We start from the raw sequence: 22940 nt of genomic DNA on the forward strand, positions 1-22940 counted from the left end.
CTTTGTACATTTCTCAATAAAGAACGATTTAAATATAAACGATAATCTGCTTAGTATTCTATATTACAACAAAGCAATACACTTACAGAATAGAATTGTTTGCTTATTATTTTACTCTGAATCTAGTTTATCTGAATCAAAATCAATCTCTAGTATCCCATCTTCGTCGGATTCATTTGAGTCTGTTTGGGAAGCATCATTAAGTAGTGGTCGCATTTTTGCCTTGCCAATAGATTTCCTAAAATTTAACAATTTAAGTTGAATAAGTTAGGCAATAGTATTTCAAAAAAGTCCTATATAAAGATAGGAAGGTACATACTTCTTATATTCCCCTCTTGAGGTAGAAGCAGCAGAACTATTCTGTGTCTGTTGATTTCTTCTTTGTTCCTCAAACTCTCGAATATCATTAATAATTTCTGCAGCAATATTTGCATCAAACAGATTCAAACTATTGCTCGATTTATTCGTGGCTACCAGTTTCTGTTTCTTTTCTTCATAAGATTTACATAATGCATCAATCTCTGATAGCATCTGATGCTTATCTGTCAAGTCTTTTAAAGCTGGCAATACAGAATATGGATTAAAGGACACCTGTGATTCCTTTGTACGATAATGTTTTTCTAACCCATACTACAAATTCATAGGATTATGATATTGTACCAATTTATAAATAAATTTTAACAATTTCAAGTTACTGTAGTATTGATCAGTTACCTCTTTATCGAAAATACAAAAGTGAAATGCATTATCTGCTATCAATTTACATAAAATATAATTAGCATCCAAATGCTCTGCTTCTTTTATTTCTGCATGGAGATCTTTGATGCTTTTGCAATCATCTAATTTTATTCTAATTTTGAATTGGTTGGTAGGCATCTTATAATATATTCCATATAAAAGGTACAATCCTCCAATACGTTCTTTGAATCTTGAAGGCAAAAAAAGAAACTTTTTGCAGATATTTAGAGCTTCCTCGCAAAATTCTAATAATTCTATGTATGCAGGGCGTCCACTAGAAATATATAGAACATAATAATGTCAAATAATTAATTTTGATACATAAAAAACACGATTTGCAACTCACGTTCTCATGGTTGATATACGTGATACAATAAACTTAAAGTAGTATGATGGTCATACATCACAAAGGAACCTCTTATAAATATGCACATCAATTAAGTTGTGATTTTCTGTTATAATTTGCAAAATATTCATGCAAAAACTTACGTAAACACCAGAGAAAATTTCATTTCTTTCCAAATCTCGCAAAATGTCTGAAATCTAATATCGTTCGCTTGTTCGAAACGGCTAAGTAATTCTTCACAGTCCTCCTTAAACCCGCTCAAAATTAACGATTTATCTGTTCCCATTTTGAAACTTTAAAAACACACTAATGTTATCAGTGTTATTATAATACTTTCTACGATTACTTATTATTATTTCAATCTGTGTCACATGCAAAATTTAAAAGTCTGCATTTGAAGGCACTTGTTCTTGTTTTGACAAGACTTTTCTTCCGTGCGAAACAACAGCGACATCTATGAAAGTTTATCCGTAAACGCGGCTTATTCGAATAAAATATAAAAGAAATCAGCGTGTCTTTATTCTTAAATCGTATTTTGTACAATGATTTACCAATCGTCATTATGAATGACCGGTAACAGAATAAAAAAAAATCATTAAAAGGCATTGTACAGATAATAAGTCTAACTAATCTAAACGCGTATTTAAAATTTTTTATTTACTGATTTCCTTTTATTGCAAAGTGGATCGAATTTACTAACCACTTTCACAGTTACACAGAGCGTTTTCGTACATATATAAGATTATGCAGCAGTAAAAATCTTAATATTTATGGCGTAAGACGTTTGGGATCACGAGGGAACATTGAGACTTTCCTGATATTATCTAAACCAAGATACAACATTACAACACGCTCCATTCCGATTCCGCCACCAGCATGAGGAGGGCAACCGTACCTGAACGCGTCGATATATGCTTTGATCTTTTCTATATCTAAAATATTAATACAATGATAATCGACTGAAAATATGTAGGAACGAAGAAGTTAAAAGTTAAGTACACCAACCAATTTCATGATGTTTAGCACGTTCTATAAGAAGGTCAGGATCATGGATACGTTGCGCACCGGAAATGATTTCCTCGCCACGCATAAACATGTCGTAAGAGTTCGACGCTTTCTGTAAACGATATTATAATACATGTTCGACAAACTACTAGAATAATAACAATAATCCGAATAATAAATTATATGAACTTACAGAATTGTTTGGATCTGGCATTGTATAGAAAGGTCTTACTGCCAGGGGATACTTATCCAAAATATAGAAATCTGTGTCATACTAAAAACAAAAGTTAAAAAAGAAGAGTGGTCATTCATTCTTGAAGTTTTATATAGATATCAAGAAACACCTTGTACAATAAAACTTACCTTTGCTTTTACAAGTTTACCCAACAGTTTCTCATCGGGTGTAGACAAATCGTCTTCTTCACCCAAAGTTGTTCCAGCTTCCTTCAATAATTCGATCGCGTCGCTAAATTCTAATTTCAGAGGCGGATCTAAGAATGTGAAAGGTTCTACATTGTACTGCTGGCGTACAGCCTCAATTTCAGCAGCGTAACTGAAATTATAGATTAAAATCGCATTTATAGAGAGCATGGGGAGACGAAACTATTTTATTTTTATACCAAACATTATTACTAACTTATCACGAAGACCTTTAAACATCTCTGTAAACATTTGTCCTATAGTATCTACTACTTCATGATAGTGATACTTAAATGCCATTTCCAAGTCAAGACCAACAAATTCTGTCAAGTGTCTGTGTGTATTAGAATCTTCAGCTCTAAAAACTAATTAATTGTTATATGTGATAAATATCAATGTAATTTATAGGACACTCAATTAATCGATTAAGTTTCTAAGTATTAGAATACCTGCTCCAATAGTAAAGACTTTATCAAAATCCGCAGCTATTGCCATTTGTTTATAAAGCTGAGGGGACTGAGCTAGGTAAGCGCTTCCTTTAAAGTACGACACTGTAAACACATTCGCACCACCTTCGCTAGCAGCGGATATAATTTTCGGTGTATGGATTTCAACAAAACCCTATACACAAAACATTAACTAAGTCATTCGTTGTACTTATATTCAACCATTTCAGTGACAACTTACTTTATTTGTAAGAATGTCTCTGAATAATTTACAAACTGCTGCTTCAACCCTGTATATAGCCTGATTGGCTGGAGTCCTTAGATCTAAAACTCTGTTGTCTAATCTGGTGTCCTGATTCACTTTTATATTAAGAGTATTGTCATCTGCTTCTGCCATAGGTCTTGAGGCATCCTCAATTTGTAATGGTAACTGTGGCTTTGCAGCACTTATTACAAATATTTTTTCAACGTGAACCTCCACATCCTTCTGTGTACAGGATTCAATTTTCGAAGGAACACGCTTTACAACTGCCTCTACATCCACAATGGACTCTTTGGTAATGCTACAAAATTATTGCGTTAAATGTAAAAAAAAAGTTAGCAACTCATGCCGATAACATACTTTGATATGAATTTGATCATCTGCTTGCTAATTTTTTCATTCACTGCAGCTAATCCTTGCACTGTGTGCGACTGCTGTCTTAAAACAATAAAGCACTGTTTGCCTATAATAAAATACATAGATGTACAATGCATTAAATAGTCTTTTTTTGTTTTTTGTGTAAAACTGTATACCTTTGGCACGACTAGTATGCAAACGTCCTCTTAACCACACAATTTCATTTTCCAACGTTGCAGTCAAATTTTTAACTTCAGTAAATTTTCTCTCTGCATGTTTTTCTTTACTCTGTATTAATCCTGTGTCCCCATATTTTCCAACTGATACATCCTCTTCTTGATTGGCCTCTTGTTGTGCTTGCTAGATTATTGATTCAAAAGTATATTTTAAAATGAAATGTATATAATGAAAAAGGGGACTAAGAATTAACTTACAGTCTGTGCTTTACGTTCAGCTTTCTTCGCTGCTTTCTCAGCCTCCTTCTGTTGCTTCTTAAGAGCCTTCTTTGAAATTTCATCTCTTTAGAAAAAATATATCTTTAAACAATCAGTCAACCGTATAAAAGTCCCAAAGAAATATCGTCTTACCCTCCTACAGGCGAGTCTACAGGCTTATCCTCTCCCATCTATAAAAGTGATGCAACAGGATATCATCTCAATGAAACATAATTTTTTTTACATGTAAAGTGCTCGTGGTATTACATTGATATATAAATAGATATAATGCTTACAAATAATAGTATACTATAAACAATTGTTTCGCATAAAATACATATGTAAAGGATTATAGAAAAAGGTTAATCCGTTATCATGATTTAGAAACACTATTATTTTAATTATACGCACCTTTATTTTTTCGTAAACTTAAAAATTAATCGCTACAGCTCGAGATTTATTATATTTATTCTTATCATAAATTAACAGAGTGGTCTAATATATTGTAACACACTGATTTGAAATTTACCGAAACTGCAATGTGCAACTTTGAGGTTCATTCAGAAATTATCTGCCCTTTTATCTTCATCGCACATCCTTAGTTAGACAAAGATATGAAAATGCTACATACACATCACTGTTTTTGAAAAAAAGATACATCTCAGTATCTCAAAGATTACAATTAGTCATCAACTAAAAAAAAACATGTTCTCAATTTAATAAACTTATATAGTTACATAGATGTTATAATAGACAGATGATTCTCAATTGATTCTTGAACAATAAAAATTACATTTAATTTGGAACGTATACATTATTCTGTAAAGTTATTACATGCTTCTCACTACTTGTATTTTTAAAGAGTAAATTGTAGAAAAAGTACGCATGTGCTTTATGTTATACAAAAATAAAATATGAATTTATTTTTACACAAATATTTTATATTTATATTGAGGATTATAGAAACAAATAATCAGTTTTATTTATGTATATGCTCTTAATATTTAATGAATATATTTTTCAAAAATTATTGCAACTTTAGTTCTAATAGTGAAATGTATACCTTGCATATGTTCTAATGGTGATAGGATTCAGATTAAAACATTAGGAGAAGTAATCATAAGTAGGATTCGGATTTAAAAAAGGACGAGCTCGCATCGCAAGATCTCTTCGAATTTTAAGAGTTTTACTTCAAGAAACTATCATTTTTGCTCCATTGTCTGCTGAGTCCAACAGAACTGACATTTGTTCTTCTGAAGTTACCGGTGCAGATTGGATGAACGGCTTTTCATTGTTTTTCACGGATGACTGACGATCGGTTTTTAAAGATTTCATCGCGCTTTGCGTAGTGTCGCTCCAGCTTTTCCAGCCCATACCTTCATGACCTGAAAACACACGAGCTCGAGATTTGCGAGCGAGCCTCATCGTTGCATAGGGCGTAATGATAGGAACAATCATGGGTGCAATAACAGTTTGCGTCTACAAACATCTAAAATGAATCTTATTGACACTCTTTGTAAGTATCTACATATGTAACATTGGAAATCATCTTATGCTGTATATAACATTTGTTATAATGAAAAAGAATAAATGTGAGAAAATTTCACGTTGCCTTTATTTCTTACTTTTAAGTTTGTCCGATGAATCATCAAACGAAGGGTCTTGAATATTCAACATTAGGCTATTACCGCTAAGGTAAGTGCGATTCTGTGATCCAGCGATCTAAAATAGAAAAATTATATTTGTAACAAAATTGCTTAATTTCATTGATTAATATTGTAGAAATAATTAAATATTTTATAATTACTGTGCGAGAAATAGTCTGTGCTGCCCGAATTTTCCTTAGCTTTAGGTAACCAGGATTCTGGCCAACGGCTAGACCAAGGTGCACTGGAGTTAAGGATTATTTCTTTTTTAAAATGTAATTGTATCTAAAGATAATTATTATCGTGTATGTCTATAGTTAGGATTATTTTTATTATTATTAAAGGATATCATTTTAGCTGCTTCTGCTTCACCCTCTGCTTGGACAATTTTCTGCTGTCTCTCTTGTTTTGCTCTTTCTACAACGAAAGCTGCTCTTTGTGCTTCTTGCTGAGCTACCTGTTTAGCTTCCACAGCAGCTGTGTATTCTTTACCAAAACTCAATTCAGTGATAGATACATCGTCCAGTACAATGTTAAAATCACGAGCACGTTGTGTTAATTCTTTTCTTACTAAATTTGAAACCAGCTGTCTTTGTGTAATAAGCTGTGATGCATTAAACTTAGCTACAACCGACTTTAATACTTCGTTACAAATGCTTGGAAGGACCTAAAACATAATTAATACTATTATTACAGAATAACTCTATTGTGGCAATATTATATTAAAATTCACACCAACCTTCTCATCATAATCAAGACCTAATTGACGGTACATTACAGGTAATGTCAATGCATCAGGTCGAGAAAGTACACGAAGAGAAATATTGATCATTTGTAAGTCTTTAGATCCTGTGGGAGAGGATATTTTCCTGGGTCTGCTTCTAATATCGTAAATAATTGGATAATGGAACCATGGTATGCGGAAATGAAGACCCTCAGTCATTATATCATCCTGAATACCTCCCAAACGAGAAAATATGATTGCTCTGTGTCCAGCTTCCACTACAACAAAACAAAGATTTTAGTTTGAACTATACACATATTTTTTCTATGGTTTTCATTACCTTGGAGTCTAACAGACTTCAATTTCTTATTACCAAAAATATTATCTTATGAAATACAGCAAGAAAATGTATATTCCTTTTAAGGGACATGGAAGCACTTATGTATCTATAGTTGATTCCAACGTATATTTGAATCGACTGAACTTATTACTTCATTGCATTTCTTTATTCAATTATACGAAACTTTTTTTTCATGGGATCACAGAGATCGTATAGTGTGTTGCTAAGGTTAATCCGGCTTCTGCCATTTGACAAAGCGTAAAGTTGAAGATGAGATAGAAAAATGTTATGTTTGCTTACAGAAAATACATTTTCGCATTATTTTTACTAACAATTACAAACAAAATATCGTGATAGAATGTAAAAAACAAAGTAACCTGTGTACATAGCTTTCGTAACGCCGTAAACCGCCACGCCGGCTGCCGCAAGGAATTTAGCTCCAAGGGAAAATCCATTTGGATTTTTGGCGAAACGTGTTGCAAACTCATTTAGTTTATTCTGCGCCATTGTCAATAGAAATTAAGTATCACTGCACCAAAGTAAAGACCGATGATCCTCGGCAAACTGTACTTCTAACGTGGTCAAGATCAAAGTTGCAAAGCCGAGGGTCTGATTCTTCGATCGAATATGGAAGAAACCTATGCAGCGTTTACATCATTACATTAAAGAGAAAATACTAGTGGCAGTTTCTATTAATAACAGACGATACCAAGGCGACTTTATATGTAACTCAATTACCATGCAGCCCCATTTTCAAGGAACAAATATTTTATAATTAGCGTATATTTTTGATATCAGATAAATTCATTTATCTGATTTGATTATTATCTTTCGAAAACCTATTTAATAAATACAGGTATAATAAAAGACTAACTTATTTATCATCCGTAAAGTGTGTTGACATAAGACATAACTTACAATCAGGGATACAGAGCATTCACTGGCATTCACAAAAAACATGGCGCTCTGTTATACGAGGTATTCAAATACCGCTTAATTCTGTATCGTATTTCGTTATAATTAATAATATTCACGGAATAAATTAATTATTTTTAGGTTGTTCTGCCGACGAGCCATCGATCTTCGGAAATTTCGACATTTATACACCTGCAGGTGACATGTTATATAATATATAACCTCCTATGTTTCAGTTCAGTGTCAATTGACTTTTAGTTAAGATAAACCAAATCTCTTACAATTCATATTTTCAAGCAAATAAATCTTCACTTTCTTTCTAACTGATTCTCAGCAATTAATATTTTGTTTTCTTGAAACGTCACTTAGCTCACTCAATGTTGCTGTCTCGAAACCGTTGTGTGCTGGAAGCATAGTTTGTGAATCTCATGATGAGAAGAATATGCGCCTCAAGCGGCCTATGTCACCACATTTGACCATTTATCAACTTCAATTAACTTCCGTCCTCTCAGTGTCACATCGCACAACGGGTATTATATTATCAACTTATGCTGTGGCACTTGGTTTAGGTAAGCTTATGATTTTTCAACTAATCAACATAGAAATAAGAATGTTTTGCTAAGAAATTTCAGTTGAAATGTTTGATTCGAACTGTCATTGCAGGGACATTGGTTATTCCTGGAGGTATTCCGTGTCTCATAGAAATGATTCAAGATTTAAACTTAGCTACTCCTGTTCTTTTCTTAGCAAAAACTGTGTTAGCTCTACCTGCTACATACCACACATTTAATGGATTTCGTCATTTGGTAAAGTATCATTTATACATTCTTTATAATCAAGCATCTCTTGAGTAATTACTGTTACTTACAAGTGTAAGTTAATATTTACATCTATAACAGTAAAATTTACAGGCCTGGGATATGGGAAAGTTCCTCACAATTAAAGAAGTGTATAGCACTGGCTATACAGTAAGTGCATTGTCAATAATTTCTGCTGTTCTTCTTGCTGCACTATAAGTTTGAATAATGACCTAGTCAAGTTGTGATAAAAGTTCTATTATAAATTATCGGTATATGCGGATCAATAAGTTGTATCTTGCACTTTGAAAACTGTATTAAAACTAAAAGGAACACATTGTTTTTGACTATATCGTCAATTAATTTATAATTGATTAATGTTAAACAATCTGGAAAATGTATGATAATTTATTTAAAAAGGTTATTTATGTTTGAGTAGATACATTTAAGTGTACAAATAAAAAAAAATCACACGAAACCCTCGAGAGATGAATCAATGAATTTTTTATAAATTGCCATGAATCGGGCGACAAATGCCTCTAAATGGAAAATGGCCTTTGACCCTCTGTGCATTTTGTGTTCATATTCTGCAGCCACTGTTGCAATCTCAATTTTCAATTGGAGATCGCAATTCTTTATGCATTCTTGTAAAAGTCCCTTAAATATTAAATCGCATGGTATAGCATGCGTTAGTAGCTCGTAAAGTCTGTTTCGTATTTCTAGAAGTTTTTTTGGGCTTTGCTCGCTGACCATCATGTTTGCCGTGTTTCTAATATACACTTGCCAATCTGGTTCTGTAATCTTTTGGTTTACAGTAAATGGGTACCTAAAAATAAAAAATTTATAGACATCAATTCTTACAGTTTATTTTGAACCTAAGTTTGAAACTTGATGCATGCAAGTCTGAGTGCACCTACTGTTCAACTTTGCAAGCTTCAAGCATTAATAAAGCTCGTCTCAAATTCCTGCCACTAGTCTCGGCCAATCTAACTGCTAATTCGTCCGGTAAAGTTAAACCTTCGCGTTTACAAACTAAATGTAAAATATTTTTGATATCCAATATTGATGGAGCAGGTACCCTAATTTCTAAACATCGAGATCTGATAGCTGGCAAAACTCTTGATGTTGAATTCGCGCAAAGTATTAATCTACATGTGGCAACATATTTTTCCATTGTTCTTCTAAGTGCATGCTGTGCATCCTTAGTAAGTTGATCCAGATTAGTTAATAGCACCACTAAAATAAAATATTAAATGAACTCAAAGAATTAATTAACAATGAATTAAAATCAGTAATACGTACCTTTGAAGTCCCTTTGTCCACTAGAATCTATTTGATGAGTTTGGGCAGTTGTCTTTATTAAGTCCATCACAACTACTCTATCATATATACCCACATCACTAGGATTCACTTCTATATGATAATTGCTACTTATTGTTGTTATTTCTAATTTCTTTTTGGATGGTGTCTGACAGATAATAAATACATATTTTTATATAGAATATAATGACATAAAATTTCAAATCTCCTGGAGCTGAATAAAGGAATAAATAAAAAAATGTATATATTTACCTCAAAATTCATGGTCTCCATCCGTAATCTTTCAGCTCCATTTCCATATAATTCTTTTATAATACACATTATACGAGTTTTCTTTCCTGCACCTGGTGGACCATATACTAGCAAATGTGGAAAATCCCCTTTCTGCACCTGTAATTGCAATATAAAGCTTAAATAAATATCCTATTACAGTGATTGACATAACAGTGCAACAAATAATGGCGCTTTTTTATATAACCTCTTTGTCTGTTTATGCACGCATCAACAAATGAAATTACCATATTTTTTAAGTATTCTGCCTGCTCTTTATGGTAATCTAATTTTCCGAGTGTTGTTGGTCGATACTTATCTACCCAAAGACTCATGTTTGCACAAATATTTTGAAATCGTTGTCACCGATGTTCTAGTCCTTCCACAACTTCACAGATATAATTATTGTATATTTTTAAATGTCTCGTTATATGTATCACATTTATAGATTAAAAGTTGACATCGTGCACAATAACATATTGTTCGTTCAATTATTTACATTTACAATAGCTGAAATAAATCGTAATAATACTCGCAATCTTTACTGTTCAGAAACAGTTGTATGTATATAAATACAACTTCAAAAGCGCGCGAAACTGCAGTCAACTGCAGTACTCAATGTAATTAAATAATCCTTCATATTTTTTTTTTTATTTTCTTGTATATCATAAATACACAATAGAAAAGAAATTTAACAAAGTGTAGTAAATTTCTTATTTTGTTGTTAATCAAATGAAACTTCTCACAAATGAAATAAAATCTTATTTACTTCAAGTTCTTGTTAATAAATTTATAAAAAAGTAGAGTTGCATAAATAACCATAAGTTATTGAAAAATTCAATAATTGGGACAGATATTTAATTTTACTCGATCTTGACTTTTATTTGTATATTCCATTATACAATAAGTGCTTGCTTTTCCATCGAAAGCTAACACACTTTGGTAGATACAATAAATCATTGTACGCAACAGATTAGTATTATCCACAATGAAATGATTACATACTAAAAAGTACACAAGTTCTATATAAAAATGAAATTATACAGAAAGTAATCTAAATTATTAGATTTGTAAAATTATTACTAATGATAATGGCAGTGTGTGAATATGTTTCTAAGGATGCACACTTACAATGAATGTATAAGAACAATGAAAATTACTACATAATTCTACTACATAAAATTATGGAGATGTTTACTTAGTCAATGTAGTCTGACATTTCATGTAAAAGATCAGTTTCGGTTTGATAAAATATATAGAGCTTGATTTTGGAATGAAAGTCAAGAAGACATATTCGTATGTGCTTAAAAATATAAGTAAATGGAAACTAGAATGTTCCGATAATGTCTCTCAGACTCCGTTATCACATACTTTCAACGATATGTACAAGACACATATAATAAACGTACTACATTTATTCTACCAGTATAGTGCACCAGTATGTAAATGCTTTCAATTCACAGAATCATTTTGATTATAGAAAATATAGAATATTATCTTGTAAAATTGTCTCGTGCAGCTTGTAACAATTTATAAGTACATTTTCTTAAATATGATGCGAAAGCATCGCACGATATATAATTTTTAACATTTTGAATATATGTATTATCCGATATCTATAATCCTTTCATATACATAAATAATACCTAAAGTTAACACTATTTAATGCTTAAAACTAGGCTTTCTGAAAATTATATGGCCAGTGAATGAAACGAACAGCTATAAATTGTGTTCATAAACGATACAAAAGGAGAATACTTTCTTTGCTTGCAGTGTTCTTACTAAATGTGCACGCAGCACATATCTCTGTACAAAATGTTTTAAGAACGGAAATTGTTATGTTTGACTTATTAAAATACATTGACTTAATATACGCTTATACCCAGACACCGTGTGGATTTTTGCTGGTAGGTACTGCAGTCTCTAATTGTCTCGGAGAGCCTATCATTTTTCGTGTACTGCCAGGCTTATGTGCACCTAAGATATAAGTTCGGTAAATAAATCAGTAAATATTTAGTTCGTGTTCAGAATCATATTTCACTACCTTCCAATAATGACTTGACTTGTTCGTCTTGGCAAGCAACAGCTAGACTTTGCAAATTAGCTTCTTTCATATCAGCCACCAGTCGTTCCACTTGCAATTTTTTTTCAACAATGGCCGACTCCAAACTTACTACTTCAAGTTTTAATGATTCTGCACATTGCGAAGCTAACTCTGCAGAACGTTTAGCTTGTTCTACCTCATTTTGAAGATGCTCAACTTCGCTAATGATTTTACGTTCCATTATTTGTCTTTCATCTGTTTCGCGACTTATATTGTGTTGTTCTATGGCGAGTTCCTCCATAACTAATCTGTAATGCGAAAAGGAAAAATTAATACACAATCATATTTTTAATTCTTCGAAAGCATATTTATAATTTCCGTTTTACCTGATTTTATTTTTACACTGAAGCAATTCTGTTTCACAGTTTGCAAGTTTCGATCTTAACAGAGTAATTTCTGACTTCAAAGTTTTCTCCTGTTGTCTGACTATTTCACTCTCCTCTTCTACATGCGCTAGTTCCTTTAACTGCAAAGACAGTGAATGTTAGTACAAGTATAACGTTAGTAGAAATTATCTCGATTTGATTCAAATACATGCCTGTTCTTCGATGAGACGACCAGTAGACTCCATACGGCTTACCTCTTGGGAAATATAATCCATCTGATGCATTTGCTCTCTATTCTTAGTTTCCCAATATAATATTTCAGCATCAAACTGGAACAATTAATTAAGTGCAATCTAGATGAACCTGTTACCTACAACAAAGACTGTATTTGTTTTATACTTTAGTAAGATCTGCTTGCTGTGCATTAATAGTATCACGTTGCTTATTGACTAGTCTGATGAGTTCAACGTATCGTTGAGTGTAAACAACGGTGACCATATTTTGAGTTTGACCAGATAATTGATTGACAGATTGAGTTTGTCCCTTCGTATCCTGAAACTCCTAAATATACAAAACTGATTAAGAATCTGTGTATACATAGATGTATACAGTTATAAAGGGAATCTTTTTCTGTAAAACCTGGATGAGGTTCCTCTTTAGCTTGACAGAGTTACTAGAAGATGGTTGATCCTCCTTATGAAGATGAGGACTTCCACTATTTGTACTAGACTGAAACTGTGATCTTCCAGGACTATTTAAGTTTGGGGGTGGAGGATCCCTGTATGGTGGTAGAGTTCTTAATGGTGGAGAAGCTGGACCTGGAGGATCCCTATATGGGGGAACTTCGCGGACTTTCTTTTGTGATACATGGGTGTTACTTTCGCTGCTGCTAGCACGAGTGGGAGATTGTGCCGCCTTTTGTACGTTTTTCCTCATGTTCAATTCTTTATTTTTTAAATGAGGCGTGGGTTGAACTATGGCAACGTTTTCCATCTGAATCTAAAATGTGACAAGACATGAGTACTACTATAAATCAACTTTTTAGAACGTCCAAGATAATATATAAATTATTTACTTCTGTATTATTTTCCATGACATTTCCATGCAACCCCCCAAATGTTAATGATTTTCTGGTGTCACGATTTCTATCAAGACACCCTTGGAAATCATCAAATTCGGAATTTGAAGTTGTGCTGTTCTTAGTTTCATCCTGGCCACTAGTGGGAGTTGTGGCATGCTCCAAAGCTGAGTTGACCACACCGTTTAAACGTGGACCATGGTTCAAACGTGTTCCTAACGAACTAGGAGCTTTATTGCTGTCTGGTGTGGAGCGCCTTAATATAAGCTGTACTTCTGACGAATATTCTCCCCATTTCATTAAAATCTTACAAAAAAAAATAATTGTTTATCATAAAATTAGCGATTGCACGAATGTTAACAATTACCTCTTTAATATTTTATTCGTGGGTACATTATGGACAACCATTAGAATTAAAAATACAAGACACTTGTGTAAGAGATGTAAAAAAAACTTATTTACAAGAAGTTATAAAGTGGAAGGTTCTTGGACCCATAGATAAAGTAAACAATTAATTCTATATATTGTTACCTTCAGAGGATTTTCATAAGGAGCTAAGAGACGCTCATTTGACCTCCATCTTTCCACCAAAGTAAATCTACCTGTTTGTCCTGTAGCATGGGCAAGAGCATATACTACATCCTACAAATGAATTAGACATTATATGTAATTATATACAATGTACAATTTACTGTAATGATAAAAGATTTAGGTGTGCAATACCAACCTGACATGTAGTGGTTTCTGTAACACCACATACAATACGCTGTATACCCTCTACCCATACTTTCAGCTCCATAACGTCACCAATTTATAATCGCAAGATTGAGCCTTTGCATTGCAAAATCTTGATACTAAAACGTATCAAACCACTCATCAGGCTAGGATATAAATTGTATCGTATATACGAACAATTTTTATACAAAGAAAATCATTGATTTCTACGTGCGTTTTCCCAATGATTGCTTTTAAATTTCGTCGGAGAACGATCCTCTTAAATGTTTGACAAGCGATGTGGTAAAATACGTTTCATTTAACCTGTAACGTGTAATTATCAAAATGACAGATTTACGTCCATGATAACACAGAAGACAGGCAAACGCTTTTCTCTAACTTGCTGTGATAGCAGTGTTACGCAGCTTTGTCAAAGCGTCACGCTTCTGTAATTACAAAGGACCAATCATTGTGTACTTGTATTGAGCGCAATTGCATTCTATGTCCGAATCGGGGTATTTTATAAATTCAGAAGCTATTCATTTTATTTTAACAATAATATGAGATTAACAAGAAGCGGTTGCAATTGAAGGTATTTACTACATTGGTAGTGAAAATAGTTGTTCACCCTACTCCGCCAATCCAAAAGGCACCATTGGCAATAAGAGCTCTCTCTTATGCCGTGATATTCAATGGTAGATAATCCACATAGGACATATATAATATTATATGCTAGCATATATCATAGCTATGATAATGCACTTTGAAAAATAGAGAAAAACACGTAAATTACAACTGATTGCAACTAATATTTTTGTCACTGATCTTGGATTGTCTATTAAACTCCCTTGGTGTGATACTGCATATATATGAACAATTGTTCCCTCTGCTGTTTTTATTAATATTTAATTACATATTGACAAATGTGATTAATTACAAGAAATAATCTTGCACATCTTGCACCACTAAAAAAATATTTAATTAGGGAGTTCGGAATTTCACCGTTGCTTGCTGCATTAGAGGGAGCTGGAAACGTTGACAAAAAAAATGTATTAAATCCTTCATATTACGATCTACTTAATACATGATTTAAGTTTGTTTACTGTTGTTTACCATGTGGACTGTCGACACGTGATAATTCTTGTGTAATTTCTTTTATTATTGTTTTCAAATATATTGGAAAGAGAATAGCAACAGTACGAACAAAATGCCGAAAGTTCGCGCGCAGAAACAATTCCGCGTGCACAAGGATGTTGCAAAGCAGGGTACAACATATTTTTAATATCTTATAATAAAAAAAAATAGATTATTTTTCAATAGTTAATGTAACATTTATGCTTTTAAAATAACACTGCGTATTAAGTTGTATGAGTAAACACACGTACTGTTAGGTATAATATGAATATATTTATTCATATCATAGGTATTATGTTTAATACGGATATCGGTCAGCATATTTTGAAAAATCCACTCGTAATTCAAAATATGGTGGAGAAGGCTGCAGTCAGACCGACAGATGTTGTATTGGAAATTGGTCCTGGTACTGGTAACATGACAGTGAAACTCTTAGATAAAGCCAAGAAAGTTATAGCCTGTGAAGTAGACCCAAGAATGGTAGCTGAATTACAGAAACGTGTACAAGGTACTCCATACCAGGCAAAATTACAGATTATGATAGGGGATGTTTTAAAGACAGAATTACCATTTTTCGATTTGTGTGTTGCCAATATACCATATCAGATATCATCTCCCTTGGTGTTCAAACTACTTTTACACAGACCACTATTTAGGTAATTCATAACACAATTGATGAAGAGGCATGAAGTAACTAGGTTTAAAAGCAATGTGCCAATTTTTAACATGCAGGAGACACAAGAGGAAATGGAGTTGATTAGCACATTATTTTCTACAGATGTGCCGTGCTTATGTTTCAAAGAGAATTTGCAGAACGTTTGGTGGCTAAACCAGGAGACAAATTGTATTGTCGTTTGAGTATAAATACACAGCTGTTGGCAAGAGTAGATATGCTAATGAAAGTAGGAAAGAATAATTTTAGACCACCACCAAAAGTAGAATCAAATGTTGTTAGACTAGAACCACGCAATCCACCACCTCCCATTAATTATCAGGAATGGGATGGTTTGACAAGAATCGCGTTTGTCAGAAAAAATAAGACTCTTTCTGCAGCATTTAAGCAGACTACAGTGTTGACAATGCTGGAGAAAAATTTTAAACTACATTGTAGCCTCCATAACAAGGTAATTAGTATCGTAGAGACATGGTCAAGACTAGTAACTTTTGGATACTTAAATACTTTTTTCCTACAATATCCAGGCAATGCCAGAAGGATTTGACATTAAGGAGATGGTGAATAATATTTTACAAAAGATCGAATTTGCGAATAAACGTGCTCGAACCATGGACATAGATGACTTTATCAGGTATGACCAATATTGTGTTTATATTTATCATGTCGTTCATTGTCGTCTATTCTCAGTTTGATAACAAAGTTTTTATTTTAGTCTTCTACATGCTTTTAATGCAGAAGGAGTGCATTTTACATAATTCAAATGTTGTACCATGTGAAAACAGATGTAAACTATGTATTAATAAAAAATGCATCGCGACAGTTAGAAAAAATCGGAGTAATAAATATTTGTCAAACATGAAAATGCGAAGACTTATGTTCAAAGTCAATTATAGGACTGTGTAATTATTCTCGGAAAGCAGGGAAAATCAGTATTACTTGTTACAAACCAGTTACTTTATGATTTACGTATAACATGTATTATACATATAACATTTCTAGGTTTACCTGCTTTACAAAAAATTATATTTGTGTAAACATTTTAATTAAATTATTTGTTTATAAGATACATGTATATTTACAAACATTCTTTGGGAATTAAGATCGTAAAGAAGTATACCCAAGTTTATTGTACAATAATGAAGATAATGGTGAAATAATTATATCTCTGATTCGTCTCGTGTATAGAATATACGTGGTCTTTTTCACGTATTATCCGAAATTGTAACGTTGTATCGGGTTACCTTTTTCATTCAACCGATTTACATCGAAGAAAGAATTATAAACAGGGAAAAACTATCAATTCTGGAACTTTTATACAGACTCTTCATACATTATTCTTAAAACGGAAGTGGAAGCCATTTTTGTTTTAAAGAGCAAAGGAATGAAACAATACGAATGCATATTTTTGTATAATGCAGGACGTTTCTGCTTAGAAAGTCCTGTTATCTTCTCATACAGAATATCATTTCTAAACTCCGAAAGAACTTGTTCATCATGCCTCATCGTTGCACGCCTGATTGTTTAGAAAAACCACCAGTATAAATTTTGTGTTCAATCAAAGTGTTATTCGGTAGTAACATATTTCTCCGTTCTTGTGTTAATCAACGATTAAATGCATTCTCGGTGATACCATCGATTTTGATTTGGCGTTACCCTGAGATCTACTACGGCTCCTAAAATCTCTCAGGAGCTCAGTTCCTGTTTTCTTTTTTTACTTTTCATCTATTTGAATCATTTTTCGAACCGGAATGTTTCAATGCCGTGCACATATGAATCTTTAAATTGGATGTCGTCGTGTTAATCGCGATCGTATGGATGAGCTATACGTCCTACTGTTAGATCGTTTTCTCTTTTTGCTTTTGTGCCTGTCTTTGTGCTTCGATTTCTTCTTATGCGTGTATGATTTACTCGAATAATTACTACACTGACTATGGGACCGGCAACGATCATCGTCAGACTCTGTACTGCTCAGAATTGCTTTCGACTTCGATTTCAACAAGCTGCGTTCCTTTCTTGATATATCTCTGTTCGAATTGCTATCCCCGTCGCTAACATCTCGCTGCGACTCACGTCGCCTAGAACAAATTCTTTTCTCTTTCGGAGACGTATAGGAGGATGATGTGCTGCTACTTCTCGATATAGACTGCCGTTCATTCTTGTGCCTAATTTCCTTCCGATGAGAATCCTTCGTGTCCACTGGTTGTTTAGATTTTACTCTGGTTCTAGTCACTTTTTCACTTCTAACCGTGTCGAAATCACTGGAGCTAGTGGTGTATTTCCTCTTCGATCTTCGCAAGGTACGACATTTTCCGTTACCTATATCGTCCTCAGACTCGCTGCTGCTGTCGCTGCTGTACGATTCGTCGTCAGAGTACCGATTCTCTTTCTTAATTAAGTCCTTACGAACACGTACAGCGCCTTTCGTAGAATATTGTGAAGTTCTCGATTTCTTATCGTCTACTGTTTTCGACTCGATCTCGTGAGAGTCCGAGTCACTACTAGAGCTTAATCTCTTTTTTATCGCGCGCGAAGTTCTACGTGGCACTCTTTTCCTGAAGTCGCTATCATCGGAACTAGACAAATTTCTAATCCGATTCCGAGCTCTAGTTTCCCCTGAACGATTGCGCTTTTTGGTGGTTGTACTTCTTTTTGATTTTCTGGAGCGACTTTGATACTTTCTGCTTCTTCTACACGCGTAGTCGCTGTCTGAATCGGAATCACTTTCTGTGGACGACGACGTGAAGCTTCTTTTCTTTACGGTATGGGATGTACTCGGTTGAATCGAACTGTCTCCATAAAAACCAGACGTGGAAGACCTGATAGAAACATTAAACCATGTTCATATCGAGGATTCATTTTAGTAAGTTTTTTTTTTAAAGCGGAGTATGCATGACGTACTATTTACTTACTGTGCATTATCGTTCGTTGCTTGAGAGACGTTTAATTCGTCAGGGTCCGATGATACTATTTCTATGATTTCCGGTGTTCTTTCGTGGCGAGGTTTCACGTAACCAATCACTTCGCAATCATTCTCGGACGAGGAGAAATCGGAGGAAATCGTTAGAACGTCCGGTACACTGTATGAAATATCCAGTTGGAACATTTGTCCTACAGTACTTGGGCCTGTTAAACAGTAGTGTTTTAAATTGTATTCTTAATTCGCGCACAATGGTACTGTTTGACGGGATTGAAATTTACCAGGCACATTTATTGTATGGGGTCCTGTACTGGGTGCTACGGCATTCATTCTAAGATCTATTGCTTCGTCAAGAACTCGGACATCCGAATCATCAGAACTAATACTACTACTGCTGGACGCGGGTGAAACAATATTCGATACATATTCATTTGACAATCCTAAAAGACGCGTTATTAACTTTATATAAAACATATTAGGTATTATATATATATAATAAGATAGAAATAATCGTGATTAAATACCTTGGGGCAAATAGGTCACGGACTGATCGTACCCAACTAAATCGAAGTTAGTTCGTGCATAGTTCAGTAGCTCGTGAACAAAGTGATCAGTGAAATTTCCGAAATAAGGACGCACTAAATCTCGAAATTCCGGGCTCCTAATGTCATACTGACTAAGGGCTTCCAATATAACTCTCAACACGTACGCAACATGCGGTGCATTGTTATTAAGTAACACTTGTAATTCCCTATTTAACCAGGGAATCAGGCGATTTAACTCCCTTGGCTCTCTCCTGTAAACAAAGCACAGTTATACCATGCACAATGATTTTCCGGAAAAATATGGGGGCAGACGCTAACCGATAGTATTCTGCGCTACAATCACGAAAACGGCCAAATACATCAGGCAATGCTGTGGCCCAAATTCCATGTCTATAAATGCTACGACGATAATCGGCTGGGTTTGCTCGTCTACGTAAACGTTCTCCCATAGGGACCTGGGGCGCTATGCTTGGCAATTGTTCTCTCCTCGCGACTTGTTCTGGATTGAGCACTACTTCGTGTGGCCGTCGATGATGTCCTGTCATAGTTGTTCTAAACGATTGATCGAAATGATTCACTTGGGATCATGTTGTAAAGGTTAGTTAGAAACATGGTTTTATGTAATACCTATAATGAATACGATGCGCAGGGATGTCCACTGCATGCCCCAGATCAAAATTAATATCCAGAGTAGCCAATTCTCTAGGCACATGATACTGATCGTAATCTTCTTCTGATCTAACATTGTGTATGATTGATTTGAAGGTCTGCTTACACAGAGGACATTCTGTTTTTATCTTTGACCATTGAAGCAGACACGTGAAACAAAACTGATGAAGGCAACTATCCGTGAATGATGTATTCACTAGCTTGCCTAAACAAATACTACAATTCGGAGGTGGTGACACAGCCCCATCACTTCTATCACTACTATCTGGATTCTGCACAGGTGCTTCAGACTTGATGGGTTCTTCTGCTCCTGGGACAGAATGTTTTACTTCTAATGGACCCTCCATTATGAGTCAATGTATTCGTGCTTCCATTAAAAGAATTTATCCTAGAACATATTACATAACACTTCATTACAATGGTGTACTCAAATAGTTTATATTTCTAGGTATTAAATAAGTTCATAAATGCAATGTTTCTCAATTAGTTGTGTTGTTAATGATATTGGTAATTATGTAAAAACTTAATTAATTTTCATAACTAATACCCCTCTAATTTAACTACTGCAATTCAGGTGATGACAGTATTATTATTTACAATGTAATTTATATTTGATAAACTGGTGGTATAATCTTTTTATTAATCCTGGTAACAGCATAGTTTATTAACTTTATCTTTACACAAGATTGAGTAAGATAATTCTTATATATGTATATATATGTATATATATATATATATGTATATACATATATAGATATGTGTACTCCACTTTTATTTTTTAATATTACTTTATCTCAATATTTAACAAAATAATAATGTTGATAAAGTCAAGGAATAAAGTATCGAATTATTTAATTGAACACAACTGAGGTGTTCAACTCAAGGTAAATGATAACACGCAAAACGAAACAATTAACCAGCTAAGCTTGTACAAGTGGCGTAAAAAGCATTATAAAAAACAAGCGTAGCGATGGTTAGAAAAAAGTGTCTTCGGACGATGTGAATGAAATAGTACTCAATGCATATATGGAGGAAAATATAGACGATGCTATTTACGTTTTCGACGAGGTCGATCTGTCATATTCGTGAAACAAGTTAAGAAATCGAACTTCCTTGGACCTACTCTGATAAGAAAAATGGAGAATCGAGCCTTGCTTTCCAAAGCTTCTTTTCGTTGAAAAGGAAAAAAAGAACAAGATACGTCACACAGAGGAGAAAGAAGGCGTCGTAAAGCTGTTTGATAATCGGTATGTTTCCATTTTATTCAACTTGTTATTGATTATCGATGTCACTATTTTTTCCATAAATCATGCAACTCGACGGACATAATATCTTACCTTTAAGAAATCTGGAGTAGAGCCAGATAGCCAGCTTCAGTTAGGTAAAATAATTACCGTCTCGGCGAAGCTATCTTTTTTGAGAACGAGCAGTCTTATAAAAGTCCATGATCACAAAGCGGAAACTGGCATAGCATAATACCATGAGTGAGACAGATACTAACGAAGGTAAGAATGATTGTCAGTGCTACCGCCCAATAAACATTCCTAGGATTTACTAGAACTGATGCTCATTTGGATTAAAAAAGGATCTGATGTTGTTCAGGAGCGTGCCATCCTATTCTAAAACCTATTCTTGAAACAATTATGTATTGGTGTATCAAAATACTGTTTTATTTCAAATAAACTTGATCTGTGAGAGTCTGAGTATTCAATAGGTTGAATAGCTTATGGCTTTTGTGGATATAATAATTTTGGTAGTTAAAAATTATTCAAGGTTTATGCATTTTAATACAGCAATAAGAAAATTTTATTAAACACATTGTGTTCTCAATAAAACTTACAAACAGACTGGGTCTCCGATTTTTGATTTTAATGTTGACTATCATGACTCAATTATCATTTCAATCCAATTTAAAAATATTGATCTTGGAATTGAAGTACATAGTTACATCCCTGGTCAGATCATGTGATTTTACTTAACCAGTCGTTTATAATCTGAACGAATAATGCAAAGCATATACTAACAGTCTATCGAAATCGCAAATATTTATTCAATTTCTGCATCTATTCGATCTCTTTATTAACAATAATTGTTGATATCGTTAATGATTTCATTATATTACAGCGTTTTTAAAGTTTCTGTAAATAAGTAACAATAAGTAAAATCTAGTGGTAATATCTGTTAAGTTACTTGATTGAATGAGCTAAGTTCATGGCAATGAAAAAAGAAGGATGCAGCCAACATTGCAACACATAATCACAGAATATTCTGTGACATAACTTGAAATGTTTAAATTGTAGAATAATAGTCGTAAGCGGCGTTTATTATATTTGATCGTGTTAAAATATAATTCATGATTTCGTGTAATACTACGTTCTATTTTTTACTTGTTAAAAATTCTATACAGAATTTTGAGCTTGACAATTAACAAAGTTAAATAATGAGGTAGAAATTCCCATGCATTATACGTACGCTCCTGTTACATTCCATTGACATTTTATATTTAGGTATATCTACTTTTAGCCGGTTGCCTAAATGTATTTGCATTGTTACTTAAGTTGGAGGTAGACTGTAATATTAACAATAATCAATCGCCCGATTGATCTATTTTTTAAAAATATAAACTGAAATTGGTATTTCTTTATACAGTACATTGAAGAATTTTTTATTGGAGTGTCACTTCACCTTCAGAGAAGAATTCGGAATTCCACGGACCTTTAAACGTTTTTCAAAACTAAATTGTTGACATTGCTCAGT

At 33.6% G+C, this 22940-nt stretch overlaps 8 protein-coding genes across 8 annotated transcripts; 2 read left to right on the forward strand and 6 right to left on the reverse strand.

The window, feature by feature from the left end:
* Positions 1–27: 27 nt before the first annotated feature.
* LOC107194114 (snRNA-activating protein complex subunit 1) lies at positions 28–1370 on the reverse strand. Its single transcript, XM_015583681.1, has 4 exons — positions 1228–1370; positions 715–1012; positions 320–630; positions 28–238 (listed from the first exon to the last, which is right to left on the reverse strand). The coding sequence occupies exons 1-4, from the start codon at positions 1368–1370 to the stop codon at positions 112–114; spliced, it is 879 nt and encodes a 292-aa protein (XP_015439167.1). The 3' UTR covers positions 28–111.
* Positions 1371–1741: 371 nt separating this feature from the next.
* Positions 1742–4596, reverse strand: LOC107194053 (aspartate--tRNA ligase, cytoplasmic). Its single transcript, XM_015583618.1, has 12 exons — positions 4538–4596; positions 4162–4199; positions 4009–4093; positions 3751–3934; positions 3578–3680; positions 3197–3518; positions 2959–3130; positions 2727–2874; positions 2453–2642; positions 2283–2363; positions 2090–2201; positions 1742–2016 (listed from the first exon to the last, which is right to left on the reverse strand). The coding sequence occupies exons 2-12, from the start codon at positions 4197–4199 to the stop codon at positions 1853–1855; spliced, it is 1599 nt and encodes a 532-aa protein (XP_015439104.1). The 5' UTR covers positions 4538–4596; the 3' UTR covers positions 1742–1852.
* An 898-nt stretch (positions 4597–5494) lies between these two features.
* LOC107194031 (prohibitin-2) lies at positions 5495–7339 on the reverse strand. Its single transcript, XM_015583589.1, has 5 exons — positions 7096–7339; positions 6394–6656; positions 6004–6321; positions 5816–5893; positions 5495–5730 (listed from the first exon to the last, which is right to left on the reverse strand). The coding sequence occupies exons 1-5, from the start codon at positions 7223–7225 to the stop codon at positions 5623–5625; spliced, it is 897 nt and encodes a 298-aa protein (XP_015439075.1). The 5' UTR covers positions 7226–7339; the 3' UTR covers positions 5495–5622.
* A 263-nt stretch (positions 7340–7602) lies between these two features.
* Positions 7603–8781, forward strand: LOC107194001 (succinate dehydrogenase cytochrome b560 subunit, mitochondrial-like). The gene is made up of 5 exons (XM_015583554.1): positions 7603–7696; positions 7775–7831; positions 8003–8202; positions 8297–8439; positions 8545–8781. Exons 1-5 carry the CDS (start codon positions 7677–7679, stop codon positions 8647–8649), a joined length of 525 nt encoding a protein of 174 aa, XP_015439040.1. The 5' UTR covers positions 7603–7676; the 3' UTR covers positions 8650–8781.
* Positions 8782–8820: 39 nt separating this feature from the next.
* LOC107194002 (replication factor C subunit 3) lies at positions 8821–10490 on the reverse strand. Its single transcript, XM_015583555.1, has 5 exons — positions 10269–10490; positions 10003–10140; positions 9733–9898; positions 9348–9666; positions 8821–9256 (listed from the first exon to the last, which is right to left on the reverse strand). The coding sequence occupies exons 1-5, from the start codon at positions 10353–10355 to the stop codon at positions 8899–8901; spliced, it is 1068 nt and encodes a 355-aa protein (XP_015439041.1). The 5' UTR covers positions 10356–10490; the 3' UTR covers positions 8821–8898.
* A 1233-nt stretch (positions 10491–11723) lies between these two features.
* LOC107194093 (ras association domain-containing protein 8) lies at positions 11724–14425 on the reverse strand. The gene is made up of 9 exons (XM_015583658.1): positions 14256–14425; positions 14060–14170; positions 13526–13834; positions 13090–13449; positions 12850–13011; positions 12663–12779; positions 12451–12590; positions 12065–12372; positions 11724–11997 (listed from the first exon to the last, which is right to left on the reverse strand). Exons 1-9 carry the CDS (start codon positions 14325–14327, stop codon positions 11897–11899), a joined length of 1680 nt encoding a protein of 559 aa, XP_015439144.1. The 5' UTR covers positions 14328–14425; the 3' UTR covers positions 11724–11896.
* Positions 14426–15443: 1018 nt separating this feature from the next.
* On the forward strand, positions 15444–16863 carry LOC107194105 (probable dimethyladenosine transferase). The gene is made up of 5 exons (XM_015583672.1): positions 15444–15507; positions 15666–16032; positions 16155–16500; positions 16577–16683; positions 16765–16863. Exons 1-5 carry the CDS (start codon positions 15450–15452, stop codon positions 16805–16807), a joined length of 921 nt encoding a protein of 306 aa, XP_015439158.1. The 5' UTR covers positions 15444–15449; the 3' UTR covers positions 16808–16863.
* Positions 16864–17801: 938 nt separating this feature from the next.
* On the reverse strand, positions 17802–21589 carry LOC107194069 (E3 ubiquitin-protein ligase Topors-like). Its single transcript, XM_015583635.1, has 7 exons — positions 21521–21589; positions 20142–20571; positions 19833–20066; positions 19494–19765; positions 19251–19409; positions 18962–19175; positions 17802–18868 (listed from the first exon to the last, which is right to left on the reverse strand). The coding sequence occupies exons 2-7, from the start codon at positions 20528–20530 to the stop codon at positions 17830–17832; spliced, it is 2307 nt and encodes a 768-aa protein (XP_015439121.1). The 5' UTR covers positions 20531–20571; positions 21521–21589; the 3' UTR covers positions 17802–17829.
* Between the last annotated feature and the right edge of the window lie 1351 nt (positions 21590–22940).

This window comes from Dufourea novaeangliae, unplaced genomic scaffold, assembly GCF_001272555.1.
Source record: "Dufourea novaeangliae isolate 0120121106 unplaced genomic scaffold, ASM127255v1 scaffold21, whole genome shotgun sequence".
Taxonomy (NCBI): Eukaryota; Metazoa; Arthropoda; class Insecta; order Hymenoptera; family Halictidae; genus Dufourea; species Dufourea novaeangliae.

Bases quoted from the DNA above. Each gene is read 5' to 3' on its own strand.
- LOC107194114 (XM_015583681.1), bottom strand. From the start codon at position 1,370: ATGGGAACAGATAAATCGTTAATTTTGAGCGGGTTTAAGGAGGACTGT. The intron at 1,013-1,227 runs GTAAGTTTTTGC...ATATATTTCTAG, and splicing joins AAATTTTCTCTGGTGTTTAC to TGGACGCCCTGCATACATAG. The intron at 239-319 runs GTATGTACCTTC...GTTAAATTTTAG, and splicing joins TCAAGAGGGGAATATAAGAA to GAAATCTATTGGCAAGGCAA.
- LOC107194053 (XM_015583618.1), bottom strand. From the start codon at position 4,199: ATGGGAGAGGATAAGCCTGTAGACTCGCCTGTAGGAGG. The intron at 4,094-4,161 runs GTAAGACGATAT...TTTTTTCTAAAG, and splicing joins GTAGACTCGCCTGTAGGAGG to AGATGAAATTTCAAAGAAGG. The intron at 3,131-3,196 runs GTAAGTTGTCAC...TTTTGTGTATAG, and splicing joins GAGACATTCTTACAAATAAA to GGTTTTGTTGAAATCCATAC.
- LOC107194031 (XM_015583589.1), bottom strand. From the start codon at position 7,225: ATGGCGCAGAATAAACTAAATGAGTTTGCAACACGTTTCGCCAAAAAT. The intron at 6,322-6,393 runs GTTGGTGTGAAT...ATTATGTTTTAG, and splicing joins GTCTTGATTATGATGAGAAG to GTCCTTCCAAGCATTTGTAA. The intron at 5,731-5,815 runs GTAATTATAAAA...TTTCTATTTTAG, and splicing joins CACAGACTATTTCTCGCACA to ATCGCTGGATCACAGAATCG.
- LOC107194001 (XM_015583554.1), top strand. From the start codon at position 7,677: ATGGCGCTCTGTTATACGAG. The intron at 7,697-7,774 runs GTATTCAAATAC...AATTATTTTTAG, and splicing joins ATGGCGCTCTGTTATACGAG to GTTGTTCTGCCGACGAGCCA. The intron at 8,440-8,544 runs GTAAAGTATCAT...TAAAATTTACAG, and splicing joins TTAATGGATTTCGTCATTTG to GCCTGGGATATGGGAAAGTT.
- LOC107194002 (XM_015583555.1), bottom strand. From the start codon at position 10,355: ATGAGTCTTTGGGTAGATAAGTATCGACCAACAACACTCGGAAAATTA. The intron at 9,667-9,732 runs GTACGTATTACT...ATTTTATTTTAG, and splicing joins TGGACAAAGGGACTTCAAAG to TGGTGCTATTAACTAATCTG. The intron at 9,257-9,347 runs GTAGGTGCACTC...TTTTATTTTTAG, and splicing joins GAAGCTTGCAAAGTTGAACA to GTACCCATTTACTGTAAACC.
- LOC107194093 (XM_015583658.1), bottom strand. From the start codon at position 14,327: ATGGAGCTGAAAGTATGGGTAGAGGGTATACAGCGTATTGTATGTGGT. The intron at 13,450-13,525 runs GTAAATAATTTA...GTCACATTTTAG, and splicing joins TCATGGAAAATAATACAGAA to ATTCAGATGGAAAACGTTGC. The intron at 11,998-12,064 runs GTAGTGAAATAT...CTTATATCTTAG, and splicing joins AGTCAAGTCATTATTGGAAG to GTGCACATAAGCCTGGCAGT.
- LOC107194105 (XM_015583672.1), top strand. From the start codon at position 15,450: ATGCCGAAAGTTCGCGCGCAGAAACAATTCCGCGTGCACAAGGATGTT. The intron at 15,508-15,665 runs GTACAACATATT...TTCATATCATAG, and splicing joins CAAGGATGTTGCAAAGCAGG to GTATTATGTTTAATACGGAT. The intron at 16,501-16,576 runs GTAATTAGTATC...TACAATATCCAG, and splicing joins ATTGTAGCCTCCATAACAAG to GCAATGCCAGAAGGATTTGA.
- LOC107194069 (XM_015583635.1), bottom strand. From the start codon at position 20,530: ATGGAGGGTCCATTAGAAGTAAAACATTCTGTCCCAGGAGCAGAAGAA. The intron at 20,067-20,141 runs GTATTACATAAA...TCAATCGTTTAG, and splicing joins GCGCATCGTATTCATTATAG to AACAACTATGACAGGACATC. The intron at 19,766-19,832 runs GTTAGCGTCTGC...CTTTGTTTACAG, and splicing joins TGTAGCGCAGAATACTATCG to GAGAGAGCCAAGGGAGTTAA.